This window comes from Felis catus, chromosome A1, assembly GCF_018350175.1.
Source record: "Felis catus isolate Fca126 chromosome A1, F.catus_Fca126_mat1.0, whole genome shotgun sequence".
NCBI lineage: Eukaryota > Metazoa > Chordata > Mammalia > Carnivora > Felidae > Felis > Felis catus.
The window spans coordinates 99964234-99984857 of NC_058368.1; the positions used below are offsets into that span (position 1 = coordinate 99964234).

At 37.5% G+C, this 20624-nt stretch overlaps 1 protein-coding gene and 1 long non-coding RNA gene across 3 annotated transcripts in view; one reads left to right on the top strand and one right to left on the bottom strand.

The window, feature by feature from the left end:
- Nucleotides 1-3966: 3966 nt before the first annotated feature.
- The window catches only part of LOC109499965, a 74668-nt gene continuing 58010 nt past the window's right edge, over nt 3967-20624 (bottom strand). Inside the window, exons 3-5 of one of the 2 annotated variants that reach the window (XR_006598338.1) lie at nt 11973-12089; nt 10551-10661; nt 3967-4067 (exon numbers count right to left, since the gene is read on the bottom strand). This is a non-coding gene — a long non-coding RNA (uncharacterized LOC109499965). The remainder of the gene's footprint in view (nt 4068-10550; nt 10662-11972; nt 12090-20624) is intronic. The other variant, XR_006598337.1, reaches the window with a different exon arrangement.
- LOC101092731 (serine--tRNA ligase, cytoplasmic-like) lies at nt 5511-7355 on the top strand. Its single transcript, XM_011281791.4, has one exon. It carries the CDS (start codon nt 5590-5592, stop codon nt 7129-7131), a length of 1542 nt encoding a protein of 513 aa, XP_011280093.2. The 5' UTR covers nt 5511-5589; the 3' UTR covers nt 7132-7355.

Consider the following 20624-nt stretch of genomic DNA (forward strand, 5'->3'; position numbering starts at 1 on the left):
TTTCCAGATCTTGACTTAGAGCATCAGGGATTTCATATCCACTACATTGGATTTGTTGTTGGGAGTAAGGGCTTTAATTCATTTCATATTCCTTCCCACCCCAATGATAACACTAGAATGGAAATAGCTTTGGCCAAAAAGCATATATATATAAAGCCATTTGGGTATAGAATTTTTGTGTGTGGGTGAGAGAGAGAGAGAGAGAAAGAATGAAAGCTCTGGAATACCAAAAACTATCAGAACTCATTTCTCCTCCCCAACTCAGAGAGGCTACCTTACTTTCCACACAATCCACACAGCAATAATTATTGTATTTCTATCATGCTAAACTCCACTACAGAATACGTGCTGAATGTCATGCAATACAGAGCTAATCAAGGCAAGATTTCAAAGATTCCTTTTTAGAAAAATTAAATGGACTTCCAATCCATAATTAACTATCGCCCCTACTAGACAACCGGGACTTCATTTTATCTTTGTATTTCAAATCCCTCACAAAGATGTTGAAAATGTAAGCACTCAAGGAAGTGCTATTAAATAAGATGAAATTTAAAAGATGCCCTGTCAGTATTCACACGACTACATCGAAATAAGTTCAAGGGACTCAATATATTAACAAAAACGTTTTTTCACCTGGACTAACAGTTGCACTATTGAGATAGATCTCACATGTAGTTGTTTTGACCCTACTAAATGAAGCAGAGGAGGTTAATACTGTGTAGAAGTGGCAGTGATCCAAAAATTGGAAATTCATCTCCAGCCATCCAAAAGCTACCATAGCAGGTGGTTAGGGAGAATATAGCAAGTATACACACACCTTAACACAAGTTAGAAGAAGAGAACTACAATAAAGAATACATGTTTATATAAAATATCAACTTCATTCTAAATCAGGCTAAATTCGCAAATACTTACTTCATAAACTTTGTTAAAAATTAAGGGTTGAATTTCCACTCCCTAATGGCTAACTGAATGCAAAACCTTACTTATTTCCCCTCCTAAAATTTTCAAGATAACAGAAAAACATAGCAGTCAGGTCATGTAACAAGGAACTGGAGCCACAGTAGTCAGAGTATAATTTCAATCTACTGTTATTCTTTTTCAAGGCTGCCATTTGAAAGGTTCTAGCTACTTGACTATCAGAAACACAACAGTATTCTGACAAAATTAAAAATCTCTCTGCTCTTCAGCCCAGATCTGAGAATATTTTTTTACAGTAAGTTGGAAATTTCAGGGTGTCAAAAGATACAGAAGATACAAGCCCAAAGAATTTATACTATACCTTTATTTCCTTTCCAAGGCAATGCCAAGGGATATTCCAAATCGATTCTTGCTCTTTCCATCCTTCTCCCAAGGTTGTGAGTTGTCAATCAGCATTATCTAGGACCATCAATTCACTTAGCTCGGGGGGGGGGGGGGTCATAAGGACAACAGAGAGGTGTACCAACCTCCTAGGCAGGCTCTGTGGTCAAGTTTGGTGACTGTCTTAAAAATAGAAAGTTATTTCCAAATGTTTTTGTTACCTCTCTGGCAAAGACTGTACGATCTGGGTGACAATTCAATTATAACCTTCTTAAATCATTTCAGGTAGGTTCACAGGTCTCACCTTATTTAGAGCACTGAGAGGAAATATCATTTCTGATCTATGGTAGAAATTAAATTGGAATCTGCCATCATTTCTACACAAAGGAACGCTCCTCAGAGAAATTTTGAAAACATTACACACTATACCCCCTTGTTACAGTACGCAGAATAATTCTACCCATGGAAAGATACACACCAGGCTTTAACTAGGAAAAATAGTTTGGCAAACTCATTTGTCTCCCATGAGAAAGATGAATCGACATGTCATCTTGGTAAAGAGCCCAGAGCTTTTTCCAAAGGTCTCCTACAGAGCTGCAGAGCGTTATGAACGTGACACAGGACACTGGTCCACAGAATACAGTAAAGGAGAAAGAGTTCTCCGTCCCTATTCCAGCTGGCCAGTCCAGGCCCTAATACTTCATGACTGTACCATCTCAATAGCCTCCAAACTAGTCTGATATCCTTCAAATCGTTCTTCACATGCTAATAGCCTCCCACACGGCTGGCAACATTTTATTTCTAAAAATGTAGTTCTAAGAACATTATTCATCAACTCAGAATTTTCTCAACTTCTCACCACCCTTAGGATGAGTGTAAACTCCTTAGAATGATTCCTTTACGCTCTGATATGAAGGTCTAATTCGCCCCTCTAGTTCCATTCTCCTTCATTTCCCCTCCGCCCAAGCCCATCAAGCTGAACTACTCACCTTTCTTCATTCCTTCAAGTCTCCACTCCTTTTCCAATATTCCTCTCTATTTGGAAATCATGTGCTACAGAGAATTTATCAAGATACGTGACTCTGTGCTGCACAATGAGACTGGAATGCGAGTACAAGTAAATCAGGTATTTGTATGTCGCCAGGGCTGGGTATTGACAAAGCAGGACTATGAAAAGTTTACAAGAGTGAGGGCACATGATATGGTCTCTAGAATAGTCTGGGTTGAATAGAGAGACAGGTGAGATCTACAAATGGCTGCAGGACTAGGAGTAAGGCAGTGAAACAACTGATGGTCAAGGGAAAGGAGCTAACAGTTTCCATTGTAGAAATAAAAGAACAAAGACATGAAATCTCTGAAGTTGAGCAGCTCTGCATGATGGCAAATTGCAAATGTTGAGTGGCAAGTACAGACAATAAACAGAACTCCAAGATTTTTTAATTGGGAAGGTCAAGGGCTATGAGGCTAGGGTTTCAAAAAGCTTATACAGATGAAATCAGCCAAGTGAAGGCAGAAGATGAAGGAAAAAGGAAAATCTTGTTTTCACTGCCACAATTCTTCTCCAGATGGGTTGTCCTCTGAAGGAGGGGAAGAAGATGTCACTGAAAAGGCATATAAACCATCATACAACTAGATGGCATGGGCCTCAGCTCACTGAACAACCTAAAATCAAACTAAAATACATCTCATTTAACTCCTTGAAATAAAATAGAACTTAAGATAATGAACATTTAAAAACAATTCCTCAAAAAAGTACTCAAAGAGTTTATTTGTATTTTTATAGTTTATTGAAAAAAGGAAGATAGATTTTTTTCTAAGCAAACAAACACTCAAAAGGCACATGTCCTGGACCAAATGCACACAGTAGAGAGAACTGAAGTTTAATTATAACCATGTAAAACCTCCCAGAGTAAAAATATTGTAATCCACGTTAAGATAACTAAACATTTCACTTCCTGACAAGATTTAAAGTGTAGTAATAAAAATGGCTTGCTAGATTCCAGAAGAGAAAAGAGAATCCTGCCCCTGATGTTCAACCAGTTTTTCCCCAGGAACTCTGTTACCAGAAGAGGCACTGCTGACACGGAGCACTACTTCCTGCTTGGCTGTACCAACCCACAGAGATGTGAATAGATTTTTTTTTTAAGTTTATTTATTTTTGAGAGAGTGAGAGAGCAGGAGAGGGGTAGAGAGAGAGGGAGAGAGAGAATCCCAGGCAGGCTCTGCACCATCAGCTTGGAGCCCGACTCAGGGCTCAAACCCATGAACTGTGAGATCATGACCTAAGGCAAAATCAAGAGTTGGACACTGAACTGACTGAGCCACCCAGGCGCTCTGACATGAATAAATTTTTATTACACATATAATAGATACCCTGAAAATAGTCTAGGTTGTCTATCAAAGAAAAGAAATTTGTCATAAACCATCTGTTACGAGAAAGAAGAATGTTATTTCAGTAGACACCTTAAAAGTGGATGTACCTTTCAAATCAACATTCAAGTGTGCACATGGTAACCATATTTTATTCCTATGGTTGTTTGCCTTTATCTTAAAAAGAGAATAATATTGATTGAGAAATCAGAAAGTATAACAAATATATTTTAAAAATCTAAATTTAGCTATATATAGTCAAACTCAGAGACGGTTATTAAATAATCAACCAACCTTTACAAGGTACTCCCCATTAACTGAATCACTGTAATGTGTTGGAGATATTCATGAACACTGGAAAGTAACATATCTTTCAAGTTGAACATTCTCAAAATCTGAAAGAGAAAGGAAAAAAGGCCATTACAAAATGTACTGGTGATGTCAGAAAATGGAAAATAAAACAATAGCATCAATTTGGTGACTTAACATTTTCAAAACCAGGTTTTATGTAATATGGTGATGTTCTAAGTGACCACCTAATGTTAGAAAATGTGCTGTTCCTGGGGCACTTGAGTGGCTCACTCAACTAAGCGTTGGACTCTGGGTGTTAGCCCAGGTTGATCTCATGATTCATGAGATCAAGCCCCACGTCGGGCTCTATGCTGGCAGCGCAGAGCCTGCTTGGGATTCTCTTTGTCTCTGTCTCTGCCCCACCCCTGCTCATGCTGTCTCTGTCTCTCCCAAAATAAATAAATAAACATAAAAAAGAAAGAAAGAAAGAAAATGTGCTGTTCCCGCTTACCATTATGTAGTCACTAATAAGTTAAAAAAACTATGGTATTCTCATATGATTTCTCCATCAATAAATTGCTGTTTAGGGTGCTATATAATTAGAAAGATATTTTAAATATGGCATATAAAGAAGTATCAACTTGGTGTTTTTATTCCTATTCACTCACATACTTTTTATTTGTAGCCTAAGAAATACTATGATTATCCACAGATGATTAAGGTCCCCTTTGTGCCTTCTGGCGCTGTGAGACATATCTCACTGATGCTTCACAATAACCGGTAGAGAAATACATGAGACATAACCTCAAAAGAAATCATGGCAAAAAGCAATGCCTCCACCACTCATAAGCAGTGAAATTGAGGGCAAGTGTCTTAACCTCTCTGAGCCGCTATTACCTCCTTTCTAATGCCTACCTCCTAAAGCTGTAAGCAATCAGTGAGATAGTTTGTCAAAACTTGAGTGCAGTGTCTGACTTTGAGAAAGTGCTCAATAAGTCACAGTTTGTATTACCATTATTATATAAAACCAGTAAGTAAGACAGGATAGGCAGAAAAGGAGATAAAATGTAACGCATCAAAACTGAGTGTCAGCAATAGAAGTGAGAAGCATTGCAGGAGCCCATAGTAGAGAGACAAGACAGGAACAAGGCAGTTTCCCAGAGATGCTTTCCTTGAGATCTTGCTGCTTGGTTTGGATTCAAAGACAGAGCTCACAAAAGAGACAAGAGACAAAGAGTACAGCAGGCATGACAGAGGGCCTGTGGCACACGCAAATGTTAGGAACTACCTCGGTGTAGCCAGAAGGATGCTCTTGGGGAAGATAAGGGGACCTTCAATTGAAGTTTAATGCAGGAATAATATTGGAGAAGATATAAATACCAAAGCAAGGAGTTTAGATATACTCGGCAAATAAGAACTGAACAAAGTTCTCTAAAGCCTGAATTTTTATAGGGATGTATTTATGTACACTGATAAGTTAATTGAAGTACATTGTCAAAAAGTACCTCCTGAGCTTTCTCAGATTGGGCCTTTATTTAAAAAGTCAAAAATAGGGCGCAGTGCGGCGGTCAGTGGCTGCGGTGATACGTTCTCCACGTCCCATAGTGTGGCCCGAGAGCAGGAAAGATGGTGCTGGATCTGGATTTGTTTCGGGTAGATAAAGGAGGGGACCCAGCCCTCATCCGAGAGACGCAGGAGAAGCGCTTCAAGGACCCGGGACTAGTAGATCAGCTGGTGAAGGCAGACGGCGAGTGGCGACGATGCCGATTTCGGGCAGACAACTTGAACAAGCTGAAGAACCTATGCAGCAAGACAATTGGGGAGAAAATGAAGAAAAAAGAGCCAGTGGGGGATGAGTCCATTCCGGAGGATGTATTAAATCTTGATGACCTCACTGCAGACACTTTAGCTAACCTGAAAGTCTCACAAATCAAAAAAGTCCGGCTCCTCATCGATGAAGCCATCCTAAAATGTGATGCCAAGCGGGTAAGGTTGGAGGCAGAGCGGTTTGAGAACCTCCGAGAGATAGGGAACCTTCTGCATCCCTCTGTGCCCATCAGCAATGATGAGGATGCAGACAACAAAGTCGAGAGGATCTGGGGTGACTGTACGGTCAGGAAGAAGTACTCTCACGTGGACCTGGTGGTGATGGTAGATGGCTTTGAAGGCGAAAAGGGGGCCGTGGTGGCTGGAAGTCGAGGGTACTTCCTGAAGGGGGTCCTGGTATTCCTGGAACAGGCGCTCATCCAGTATGCCCTTCGCACTTTGGGGAGTCGGGGCTACACTCCCATTTATACTCCCTTTTTCATGAGGAAGGAGGTCATGCAGGAAGTGGCACAGCTCAGCCAGTTTGACGAAGAACTGTATAAGGTGATTGGCAAAGGCAGTGAAAAGTCAGATGACAACTCCTATGATGAGAAATACCTGATTGCCACATCAGAGCAGCCTATAGCTGCTCTGCACCGGGACGAGTGGCTGCGGCCCGAGGATCTGCCAATCAAGTATGCCGGCCTGTCCACCTGCTTTCGCCAGGAGGTGGGCTCCCATGGCCGAGACACCCGCGGCATCTTTCGAGTCCATCAGTTTGAGAAGATTGAACAGTTTGTCTACTCGTCACCACACGACAACAAGTCATGGGAGATGTTTGAAGAGATGATTGCTACCGCAGAGGACTTCTACCAGTCTTTGGGGATCCCTTACCACATTGTGAATATTGTCTCAGGTTCTTTGAATCATGCTGCCAGTAAGAAGCTTGACCTGGAGGCCTGGTTTCCGGGCTCCGGAGCCTTCCGTGAGTTAGTCTCCTGTTCTAACTGCACAGACTATCAGGCTCGCCGGCTCCGAATCCGATATGGGCAAACCAAGAAGATGATGGACAAGGTAGAGTTTGTCCACATGCTCAATGCCACAATGTGCGCCACCACTCGCACCATCTGCGCCATCCTGGAGAACTACCAGACAGAGAAGGGCATTGTTGTGCCTGAGAAATTGAAGGAGTTCATGCCGCCAGGTCTCCAAGAACTGATCCCTTTTGTGAAGCCTGCCCCCATTGACCAGGAGCCATCAAAGAAGCAGAAGAAGCAGCATGAGGGCAGCAAAAAGAAAGGGGCAGCAAGAGATGTCCCCCTAGAAAGCCGGCTGCAGAACATGGAGGTCACTGATTCTTGAACATTCCTTCCTCCCGGTTTGTCAGGCTTTCGTTTCTGTCAGCTGGGATCTCAGAACCTGCCCACGGGCAGGGAAGCCAAGCACCCACTCGTCCCCGCCCCATCTGACTGCATTGCTAAAAGGGGAACAGTCTGCCGTGTACAATACAACGTTCCTGTCTCTTTGCATGGGCATAGGATCCAATCACTGATGACTGATGAAACCATGTAATAAAGCATCTCTGGGGAAGGCTAAAAAAAAAAAAAAAAAAAAAAAAAAAAAAAAAAAAAAAAAAGTCAAAAATATAAAATTAAGCTTATCTTTCCTGGCTCCTGAAACAGCAGTTAATGTGATCCACAAAACCTAGTACTCAAAACATGGTTTTTACATTTTAAATGAATATTGTTATTGATGGTAATGGAAAATAAGGATGTGTGCATAAAATTTCATCTTATAACCCCAAGCATTACGTTGTCCAATAGTTTAACCTTTCCCTACTGTAGCAGCCGTCAAGGAGGAGCAAAATGAATGATTAGAATTCATCTCCTCTCTCTTCTACCATTGGACATGCTAATGAGCATAAGAATTAGCAAAAAGCAGGAATGATGGGCCAGAGGTGAAAGCAGTAAATGACAAAAAAGCAAGTCACAAAAATGAAGAATCACTCTCTAAGTAATATAAAGTTGATTATGCGGTATTATGGATAATTACCCTTCAAAAGCACTTTAACAATGAAAATCATTTACAAACAGCTATCACTTGCATACTCCTAAAGGGCTCACATCCTAATTGCCCCTAACTGCACTTGTTATTGCTAAACTAATGCATGTACAACGTGGGGCCGGGGTCTTTCTTTCATGTCAAGGATAACACCGGGGTACATGAAAGCCCATCCAGTGTTCAATACTGCGAGGCACTAAGGAGTTAAGTGGATAATCATACAGGCACAGGAGCCAGATTGCCTGGGTCAAAGCCTGACCCCACCTCTAAGGAGCTTTTTGATCTCAGGCAAGTGTTCTTAACTACTCTGTGCCTGAGTTTCTCAGCTTTGAAATATGTGTTATAACAGTGCTGTCTAATAAAGCATACATAAGTCCATACATACAAGACACTTGCAAGAGTATCAAGAACATGATAAAAGTCAACAGAAGTTAACTAATAATTAGCTGTGTAAACAAAATGATAAAGAATTTCCAGAACGGAAGGAATTACGTCTACATATGACAAGTGGTGGGAGTCAAGGAAGGCTTCAAAAGGAAGATACTAGTTAGACCTGAAGTCTTGGTATGAAGGAAAATGGAGAAAGGACAATTTAGAAAGAGAACAAACAAGACTGAGGAACATGGAGGCACCTGGTGGACTCCAATGGTGGGAAGAAGACCTGTCTTCTAGAAGTGGTGGGAAGTGAAGCCAAAATCTTGGACATTAGGATACACACTGGTAAGGAGGTTCTAAAGCTTGTTAAGGTTAGGAAAGACTTGGCTAGACATAAGATTTAGAAGGAACTCAGCAGTGTGGTAGGGTCCCCCAGCCTAAGGAGAGAGAATAAAAGGGAGAGAAAACTTCAAGGTAACCTGGCTATGTGCCAATGTGACAACATCCCTCATGACCTGTAAACTGAGACTACTTAATCAGACTACATGCTTGTGTGTGTTACCATATATGGAAGACAAAGAAATAGAAAATGTATAAAAAACTATGCCACATGACATTCAGGGCTCAGTTCTTCGGGTACTAACCCAACTGAGCGATGCTGGCATGAATAAAGTTGCTTCCTGGAAATTAAAAGGCCTCAGTGTCATGACTCTGGGTGAGAATCCTGCTACAGCAGCAGCCGAAAGGCTTCTTGAGCTAACGGTGAGATAACCCAGATTCACTGAAAGATAGTATACTGTAAGGCTATCACTGCAGATTATTTAAATCCTAAATCCATCAGCCACTGCACATATACATATATGTATATATGTATGTATGTATGTATGTGTGTGTGTGTATATAATATATAATCTTTAACAAAACTTTGTGTAACTACTTGCCGTCATATGGTGCATATACTCGAGATCAACAAATTTAAATGATCTGCTCAAACAAACACAGCTAGTAAGAGGCAGAACTGAGTCTTCAAACATCCATGTCTATTGGGTGCCAGGGCCCTCGTTCTTTCCACAACATCTAGCTCCCTTCCCAGTCTGTTCAATGGCATTAATCTAACACAGCCAACAGTAAGGACCTATACATGGCTATAAGCAATGTAGACGAACAGTGGATGGTTGCTTCCCAATGTCTTGACCATGAGCTATGAAAGGGGAAGGTAGCAAATGTAATTCTCAATTCCCTAGCATGAGTAATCAGCCTCTGAGTGGAAGAAAGATATTTTATGAGAAAGGTGACAGACTTAGTTTAAATATGTGGTGAATTTGAAGTGCCTTTGAGACATCCACTTGGAAAGATTCAGTTGGCAGGTAGAAAGAGAGCTTGAAGCTTCCCAGCAAGGCTAGGCTGCAGACAGACTTAGGAGATATCAAGGATTGGGTGATAGATGGTAATAAGAAAAAGAGAGATTTGTACAGTGGAAACATGTAAAGAAATAAGAAAATGAGAAAGAAGATCTTTTGTTTGTGATACTGGCTTAAATCATTAGTCCTTGAGAAACCAATAATTTTAAGCCCTGTAATAGTTACTCCACTCTGCCAAACTATTGAAATGTGATAACACTTATTAATGACACACATTTTTCAGCTCTTGTCAAATGCATTAATGCAGTCAAATGCATTAAAAGCATGCAAAGCATTGTTTAACTTTACCGAGCACCCCCTTACAGAAGTCATTAACCATCAAAATCTCTCTACAAGAAAAAGGCAAGAATTGCAATAACAGCTATAGATTAAAATTTGTGACTCGAACTAGGAGCTCAGCAAAATTATTGATAAAGCTGAACACAGACTCAGCTCTTCTGATTTACACTCCAGAGTATTAGTCAGTGGAGTGACTGCATCTGTTGTTATAATGTGCATCTGTCCCTCCTTGGGACTGAATTGAAACTAAATCAGTTCACACTGTTGTCTTAATAACTCTAAAATTATAATTGCTATTTAATCACTACTAAATTGGGCTTGGCCTTGATTTCTTGGCAAGTTTTATTTCATTAGTAATATATTGAGTTTCTTTCTCTATTTTTTCCTATCTTCTTGCCAAACATCTCTTTCTAAAATGATAATATGCAAAGTCTCATTTTTTAAATAAAATTATAACCACAGTGTAAGGCAAATACGATTACAGATAAGTATCCTTTTCCATTAATAAAAAAGAATGCTACCATTAAGCATCATAAAAATATGACAAGTCCAGAAAATCTTTCTCAAGCACAAATTTCCTTTTACATGGCAGATCAACTTCACTAATACACAATACGTAAACTATGAAACTGAAATACGTCTCACATTTGTGTTTAAATTAGATCAAATTTCATCCCTAAAAACACATTATGTTGATACCAGCTTCCTTGGTAATTACATTCTTGAATCCAGTTCAGAGAAAGTGTCTCCAATAGTCTAATAAAGAAAAATAAAAATTGTGACTTGATTGTGCTTTTTTGATACCTACTTAGGAATAGTTAGAATGATGCATGCACGAAGTTAAGAGGTATTTTAATAGCATTAAAACATAAAGAATTAAATTGTATGCTTGACTGAATCACTGTAACTTCTTGCCCTTGGTTTTCTCAACTATAAAATGAAACAGCTAATCTTAAATTATTTTGAAGTCTTTTCTAGTTCTAATATTTTAAGATGAAGTGACAGTACCAAGGGCTAAGTGTAAGAGAACCTCTAGACCAAATTTCCCATGGCACTCAAGACCCCTCCCAAATGAGCAGAGCAACAAAGTAAACACAGGGGATTATTATATAAGGGCAGCCTGATGCCAACTCACAACCCTCCCACCCAACAAGATGGCTGGTCCCAACCTTCTCTGATAGAGACATTTTAGAGCTAAATGGCTCATACTCTTGATTCTTTTAGTTTCAATAACTATTACATGTATTCATTGACAAGTCTGGAACCAGAACAAGTATTTGTCAACCAAGGGACATCGTTAAAGCATACCTTCATAATTAGGAAAGGTAAAGAACATTTTGTTTTCTTTCCTATAATCCAAGATAACCTAAAATAAATGTCATAATATTCCTTCCACTACGCATATTTTGGATTTCATCACACCAAAACTAGACCCACGGCTGTAGTTTAAAAGTTTTAGTATGTTTCCCATGAGGATGCAGGAGTTCTGCTATTAAGACTTTCCTTTCAAGGTCACTGACACATGCAACTGAAGCACTTGGGAGATAATCCTATGTTTGATTTAAGAGACAGAAGTTGAACTAAAATAAGCATATTGAGAAGCACTAGATGCTAAATTATTCGCTCAGGTTCTGTAACTAGAAAACTGGAATTAGCTTGTGCCTTGGGCACTAGTACATTAAAGTTTTAATATAAAAAGTTCTGCTTATGACTTTGCCCTGATGACTTCTTGTCACTTGTATGCCAAAAAAAAAAAGCCATATGGAAAAGCACATCAGGGCATGGGCAATAAGTAATTAACTGCTCCTCACTTAAAATCTTTTATCATACAAGGCAGAAACTGTCTCCTAATGACATTAACTTACTTAAAATGAATAATACATGGCAAAAAATGGGTCCCTGAAGTTCAGAAAGGGGATTTGACTCTCTTTTAGTGCATTGTACAGACAAGGCAAGGGCAATTCTCATTAAAGTGTTGAGCATATACTCATAGACCAATGAGGCACAGAATAATTACACATACCTCCCAAAAGACAAAGAACATTAATAATGTTACCTCATACACACCTCAAGGATCAGGACTGAAGGAAGTGATTACAGCATAAAGCGATTGTTTCTAAATGTTCCTGCAAGGGATCTGATTAAATTTTCATGATATTCTAAGAGATTCTTCCTTTCATATATCTTGAAAAGATGCAGAGTATATAATGAGTTTAGAGGAGAAATAATTTTTATTCTTTTCTAGGTTAAATTATTCATTGATTTATTAAATATCTAATATATTTATTTCATCCTTAAATATCTCATCTATTTATTTAAATAACATCAAGATCATTCTTTTCATGGGCAACTAGTAAACAAAACCAAACTTAATAATTTCAATGATAGGCTAAACTGTTTTCTTTGAGCAAATTTTAAACATCTTGGGCAAGGTTTCAAGGATGTCCACAATGACAGTGTTTTATAATGCCACTGTAATGTTTTAGTATATCTAAGCAGTTTACAACGTAACTCTATTTTTTATTGAGGTCTTGAACAATTACTCAGTAGTTAAAACAGAACATATATGAAAAGCAGCCATTTATCACAAATTCATAAACATTTTAACAGGAAAAATATGATTTCTGCTTTTAGAAAGTTATACTCTTTTAGTATAAAAATAAATGCACATAAAAAAATAAAAGGAAACTGTCTACAAGAATGTTTTTAAGGGCGCCTGGGTGGCGCAGTCGGTTGAGCGTCCGACTTCAGCCAGGTCACGATCTCGCGGTCCGTGAGTTCGAGCCCCCGTCAGGCTCTGGGCTGATGGCTCGGAGCCTGGAGCCTGTTTCCAATTCTGTGTCTCCCTCTCTCTCTGCCCCTCCCCCGTTCATGCTCTGTCTCTCTCTGTCCCAAAAATAAATAAAAAACGTTGAAAAAAAAATTTAAAAAAGAATGTTTTTAATAAAATTCAAATTTTTAATGAAAACATTTCTTAGGTATTCTTTGTCATTTACTCAGTTTTTCAAAGTGGATCATCTGATTTTGCCATGATAACAGTAATACATTTTTAGTCAATAATCTCAATGAGATAGCTAAAACTTCAAAATATAACTTTATTACTTTTTTTTATGAAATCAAAAGTGAATAAGACATAAATTTCTCACACAATCTCTGGAAGGCAAAGACCTTCCACAGTTTTACACAGCAATTATACCGGTAAGGATATTTAACATCCATTTGTAATAGGAATGGACATATTTTTGAAGAGATAAGATTTTTATTTTTATTAAAAAATACATTTTTAAATAGGAGGGAAGGACTCTAATTTAAGTAAATACATAGATAGATATAAGCATATGTGTTTGTGTCTGTGCATGTTGCGGGTTTTAAAGCTAGTTCTGAAAGCTTTTTCCACGAATGGTTGAATTAAATTACTTTTTATTAAATTACTTTCAGGGTTTTTTCCCCAATTGAGAGACCAAAAGAAAGGATTACTAGGCCAAATGCAGAAAAATTGCTTTAGAGAATACTGTAAACTGCAGGTCAAGGCATACATAGTCATCTAACCATACTTCCTGCTAACTTAACCTCATGTAAAAACTACGCTCAATCCAGGAGTAAAGACTTGCTCTCAGCTTCATACTATGCAATGCTTCAAGGACAGTTAAAGCCAGGTGGTTTATGGACTATACAAATTAATGATATACACAGATAGAATGTTTTGTCCTGAAGAATGGAATCCTAGTACATTCCATTCTTCAGATATGTGGTGATAGAGAAGGGAAGAGCAGCTTATTAATATCACATAGCACCCAGGTTAATAGCTATTGGTTCCTCATCATCAAAAACTACCATCAGAAATTCTAATACCTACTTATGGAACTGTTTCTTAATATCAAAAACAAAACAGAAAGAATGGTTGTGCTCTCTTATTATCGGGTATATTACTGTTTGAGTTTAAAATATTGAAACATGGTAAACAACTCACTGAACACCAGTAAGTAAAAGGAAGCCCTGGTTAGTTATTAAAAAGAGATATGCCAAATGTTTATGTGTGATCATATTCCCCCATTCCAAATTGGCAATGTTTTAGTAGCGACTGGGAAATGATAAATGATAATTGTTTCCTTTTGAGCATCTGGACATATATCACATCCAGGTTTGGTTCATTATGGCTGAGTTTAGCACACATAGCTCATGCATTTTCTCATTTATCTGAAAAAAGGTACAGAATGAGGCTTCAGTCATCGGAATCAACAGCTTTGGGGTTAGATAAGTAATTTCAATTTGAAATTAGATCAATGAAATTCCTGAAAAGGTCTCACTCTTATAATCTTAGTTGTACAGATACCTGTACCAGTGCTGAAATACTGATCTATTTCTAGAGACAGCTAGCCTTCAGCTAAGATAGTCTTCTCTCTCTGTACAAAAAGCATATCAGCTATATATTTACTCAGCTTTGAACTCTAGGTGAAGTCATTTTACTGAATTATCACCAGGGAGTTAACCCAAAAAAGTATAGTTTTCTGGGTTTTACCCTGAGAGATTCCGATTCAGCAGATGTGGGACTGGATCCAAGAATTTGCTTTTAGTAAGTCTTCAAGTTGCTGGCAGCTTGGAAAGCATGCTCTGAGAAACATTTACATAAAAGACTGGAAGCAAATCTTTATGACTCTTAACAGTATCAATCTATATTGTTCAAACAATTGCTCAGATTAAGAGTCACTGGAGTATATTAAAATTATGAAAAACTTGTGTGGAAAGCATAATCTATCCGATGTTTACTCTCACACGGATTCAGAGTCTTCGTGCCTTCTTTTTCCTCTCTCTTCTTACACGCTCAGACACAAACACACATATACACACAATTTTTTAGATTGATCGGATGACTGATTGATTGTTCCATTTAAAATTTTAAAAACCATAAATCACAACTTTCAAAATTTGAAGTGTAAAAGGAGCACCTGGCTCTGGAAGTATTGGAACATCTGACTTCCTTCAACTAAAGTGTGACCTAGAAAATGTAAACTGTGAAAATATGCTTTGGAAACTAGGAGAGAGTAGTCATCAAATATGAAAACTTCAGAGGGCCATTATTAGTTAATGAGAGGATAAAATAAAGAATTTTATGTAAAAAATGACTAAGAGAAATGAATAAATTCATAGAAACAAAATTTACAAAGATTGGCTTAAGAAAATAGAAAAACTGAATAGTCCTATTGTAGATAATTGCACACTTTTTCACAAAGAAAGCTTCAAGCACAAAAGACATTGTCAATTAACGCTAAGAGACATTTAAGAAGAAATGAGGCCTATCTCATATAATCACTTTCAGAACAGAATAAGAGAACACTTAGGTTTATAATAGCATAACTTTGATGGCAATCACTGAAAGTCACATCAAGAAAATAAATTTATAGGCAAATCTTGCCCAAGAACATAGGTACAAACATCTTAAATAGTGTATTAGCAAAATGAACACAGCAGGATATAAAATGTGAAAAAAAAAAATAAAACCCTGACATTGCATTTATTTCAGGAATAAAATCATTTGCACTTAACACTTAAAAATCAATTTATCAATTTATTTCATAACATTAACATTCTAAAGAGAAAAAAATACATAATTATCCCAACTTAATACCCATATGTGTCAAAAATAAATAAAATTAAGAGAAGAAGGACAATTAATATACTAATCAGAATCTTTTTAGAAAATCTATGTTGCACTGAAAGGTGAAATATTGAAAGCTTTCCCATGTGAAATTGGGAATAAGTGTGATTATACCTCTTTCTAGCTTGTAGTTAAGATCTTGACAGTGCAACAATATAAGAAAAATAAATGATTAGAAAAGGAGTAAATAGTTATTTGCATATAGAGCCAATAGATGATTGTGCACACAGAAAATTTAAAAGAATTCACAGAACTATTATAATTAATATGTAAATTTATCATGGATGTGGATTAAGTCAATGTTCAAAAATCAATTGCATTTCTGAATAACAATAAACAATGAAAATTTTTAAAAATTAAATGTTACTTTTACTACAGCATCAAAAATAACAAATACTTGGGAAGAAATCTAACAAAAGATTGTGGGGAATAAGCTTAGAAATTCCCTGACCCTGCACTGATGGGTTAAAAAGGCATAAAGAATTACAAAGCCATAGCATGTTCACACCCAAGTTTGGGTAAACAAGATTAGGTAAATAGATGTAGAGAGGGTGGGGCCGAGGCCCCAATACAAAGGTACATGAAGTAAATAAGATTAGGTATTCAGGGCAGATACTCTCCCCTCTCAATTTAGTACTATAGCAGAAAGCTGCTTTTGCAGGAAGGAAGGACCAAATTAGGTAAACAGGAAAACAGGGCTATAAACTGCTGCAAGGTGAAGTTGCCCAGAATGGAGCTAATTAACAAAAGAAAGGTGCCTTGTAGACCCTGAGGTTACACACTCTGTCTTATCCCCTAGGCTGGCTAAGTTAAACAGACATGGCGCCCTCTTGTCTGCCGTTAACATCCATCTGTCCCGCGCCAGGATTTTGGTTTCTATTGACCCAAACCCCTAACATGGTATATCTTCAAAACTCCCTTTCCCTCAGCCCATGAGTTCATGTTACAGATTCATTGTCTCTTTGTGCATGCCCATCATATTTGTAAGCCTTCGGATCTTAATAAATATGGAGCAGGAAGGACCCTTATTCGGGGCTCTTATCTTTTCCCGAACATTAGCCGTCTCTCGCATTTTAATCCTGTGTCCCGATTTCTTGCTAGACAAGAAAGAACTTTAGACCCAGAATCTATGACAAAAGATGTGCCAGATCTCTATAAAATATTATGGAGAATAATTAAAGAAAATCTAAATAGGGGTGCTTGGGTGGCTCTGTCGGTTAAGTGTCTGACTTCGGCTCAGGTCATGATCTCACCGCTTATGAGTTTGAGCCCCACTTTGGGCTCTGTACTGATAGCTCGGAGCCTGAAGCCTGCTTCAGATTCTGTGTCTCCCTCTCTCTCAGTCCCTGCCCCACTCATGCTCTGACTCTCTCTCTTTCTCTCAAAGATAAACATTAAAAAACAAAAAAACCTTTTAAGAGAGAGAGAGAGAGAGAGAGAGAGAGAGAGAGAGAGAAAGAAAGAAAGAAAGAAAGAAAGAAAGAAAGAAAGAAAGAAAGAAAGAAAGAAAGAAAGAAAGAAAGAAGAAAGAAAACCTAAATAAATGGAGGAATATAACATATTAGTGGATTCAGACTTAATATCCTGAAGATTTTTATTTGCTACAAATTGAGGTACAGTTTAAATTCTGTCCCGTTAAAACTCCCAATAATTTTTTGTGTGTGTGGAAACTGAAGAGTTTATTTTGAATTATATATTAATATGCAAAGAACCACAAGTAGCTTTCCAGGATTTCTCAACCAGATTTCCATGAGAGGATTAAACCCTAATGACCTAAAACTTCCATTTCATGATTTAACTTCTCTTCTATGCTTTAAGAATGGTGCCATAATTGAAAGAATTGAGAAAAATTATCATTCTGGTTTTTTTACATTTTCAGTTCAGATGAAGAACATTAGTTGAGAAAGCCTAGCAGAAAATTTTGAAGAAACAGAACACAGAATGCTATCACTAGATAATAAGATTAGTTCTGAAACTGCAGTAATTAAGTCAGTTGGGTATTGCAACAAGAGATAAACAGACTAATAGAAGAAAATTTTCAGGAACAAGTCTAGATATTTATGTCCCTTAATGTATAACAAAGACGCCAGTGCAGAGCAGTAGAAAAGGATGAGCTTTCAATGAACGCTGCTGTGTTAACTGAATGTCTACCTATGTCTGTGCATCTATGTCTATAAACAGACAGACAGATGAAGCAGAGAGAGACATGGATGGTTAGCAGGAGGGAGAAGATAGATAATTTTACCCCTACTTTTTCTATTAACCAAAATCAATTCTACGTGGCATACAGATCTAAATTTAGAAGATACAATAACACTTCCAGTAAGTAACGTTAAGAAAAAACCTTCATTAACTTAGGATAGACACAGAGTTTTAAACAGAACTCAGAACTAGCATGAATAAAAATTTTAATAAATTAAGCTATATTAAAATTAGGAACCCATGTTCATCAAATACCATAAAAAGTATGAAAATACAAGCCACTGAGAAGATATTTACAACACCTATAACTGCAGAAGGATCCTGTTAACATATGCAAAGATGTGTATTCATCCTCTTCAAGAAAGGACTCATTCAGTTATTAAGAGTGTGGTTAGCTGAGAGCCTCCAGCTATTAACACCTTTAGAGTCTCCAACTTTTGAGCCAAGGCCCCCCTATTTTCAGGATGACAGTGACCAAGGAAGTAACAGCCCAGGCTACGTTCTTCATGGTGAGGCCCCTAGCTACTGCCATGCCTTTACAATAACCTTTCTGCATTTTTAACTCTTTATCAGTGTCTGCTTCCCTCAAACACAAACTGACAGATTCATGTACAAAACACACACACACACACACACACACACACACAAACACACACACACACACAAACTTCTAATAATCAACAGGAAAAGGACAAGTCATTTTTAATGGGCAAAGACATGAATAGGTACTTCACAAAATATAATATCCAAAAAAAGATGTTCAACCTCATTACTCCTCGGCAAGTGGAAATTAAAACCACACTGATTTACCATTACATACCTACCAGAATGGCTAAAGTTTCAAAGACTGAAAGAACCAAGGGTCAGTGACCGTCACTTTGGAAAATTCTCTGGCAATATAAGCTAAAACAGAAAATACACACATCCTATGACTTAGCAACTTCACTCTTAGGTATATACCTGAAAGATGTGTGTGTGTGTGTGTGCATGTGTACATAACAAAAGACATAGGTTGTGCATATGAAAATGCTCTTCATAAAAACAAAAAGATTTAAATGAATAAATAATTTGTACTACACTTATCCAACAGAACACCTTACAGCAATGAAAAAAAAGTACTACTACATGCAACAACATAAATGAATATCACAATGTTAAACAAAAGAAGCCACACTTGGAGCATGTGGGTGGCTCAGTTGGTTAAGTGTCCAACTTCGGCTCAAGTCATGATCTCATAGTTTGTCAATTCAAGCCCCATAGTTTGTCAATTCAAACTCTGCACGGATAGCTCCGAGTCTGGAGCATACTTAGGATCCTCTGTTCCTCTCTCTGCCCCTCCCCTGCTTGTGTGTGTGTGTGCTCTCTTTCTCTCTCTCAAAAATAAACATTTTTTTTAAAAAAGAAATATTCAACAACAAAAAAAGAAGTTACACTTAAAATAATCATGTTATGCCATTTCATTTATATAAATGAAATCAGGAAAAACTAATCAATGTGATATAAGTCAAGGTAGTGGCTACCTTTAAGAGATATGGGAATGAGGACAAGATCTTTTGGGGTGTTAATTTTCTTTTGCCTGATCTGAGGGGTAGTTAAATGGATATGTTCACTTTATAAATATCCTTTGAACTATATGTTCATGATTTGTATAATTTACTGAATATATTATATACCTAAAATTTAAAAAATATTTTTAAAAGATTAGAATGTTTTTGAAACTATTTAAAAATTTTTTGAGGTTCATTTAGACTTGACTCTAATTAATTCAGCCCCTTCTTGTATTAACATTGCAGCCTATATGAATGAACATTATTACTTCATACTATTATGACTATGAGGTAGTTACATTCATAAGTATGGACCATGAAAATCAGTTTAATAGCTTTGCAGTCATATCACACATTGTGGATGTTTACAATATAGCTGCGTAAGGAAGTACTCGAGAAACCCCATAATGATGGGGTTATGTCAAAGGGACAACAGGTACCAAGTGGAAAAGCCCCCAGTGGCCAAAGTTAAAGCAATTTGAAAATGAAATAAACAAAGTAGTATTATATTACAATCAAATGCATAAAACAAATATCCTGGATTCATACTGACAAAAATATATTATTTTAAAAAATAAGTAGAACAGAATAAATATCCCATACATAAAAATTCTAAATAATTTGTGTAGATACTCTGCTCCCAAGAAGATGGAATATAATTCTCCACTCCTTCATTGTGTGTACATAATGATTTGCTTCCAAAAAATACAGTATGAGAAGGGGTGGAAGGATGGGAAAGTAACTTCACAGTGAAGATACCTAAGAAACACTACCTCAGTCAGATGAACAAGGTTACCATCAACAGTGATAAATCATGTAAGTAGTATGTGCCCTTAATACAGTTTGATGAGAACTGCATTTTACCTTTGTGGTTTTCCAATCAAAAATCAATAAACCCAGTTTAATGAGATCAAAGAAATCCCAATCAGGAAACTTCAGTAAAATATCTGACCAATACTCTTCAAAACTGTCAACATCATCAAAACCAAGAAAAGTCTAAGAAACTGTCAAATTCACAAGGAGCTTAAGGATATATGACAGTGTAATGTTTTACCCTGAATCACCAGAAAGGCATTAAAAAAGATTAAGAAAATCTGAATAAAGTAGGGACTCTAATTAATAATAATGTATCAGGGCACCTGGGTGGCTCAGTCTTTGAGTGTGTCTGACTCTTGCTTTTGGCTGGGATCATGATCTTATGGTTCCAAAGATCAAGCCTCACGTCAGGCTGCACACTGATAGCATGGAGCCTGCTCGGGATTCTCACTCTCCCTCTCTCTCTGCCCCTCCCCTGCTCGCTTGCATGCTCTTTCT

Bases quoted from the DNA above. Each gene is read 5' to 3' on its own strand.
- LOC101092731 (XM_011281791.4), top strand. From the start codon at position 5,590: ATGGTGCTGGATCTGGATTTGTTTCGGGTAGATAAAGGAGGGGACCCA.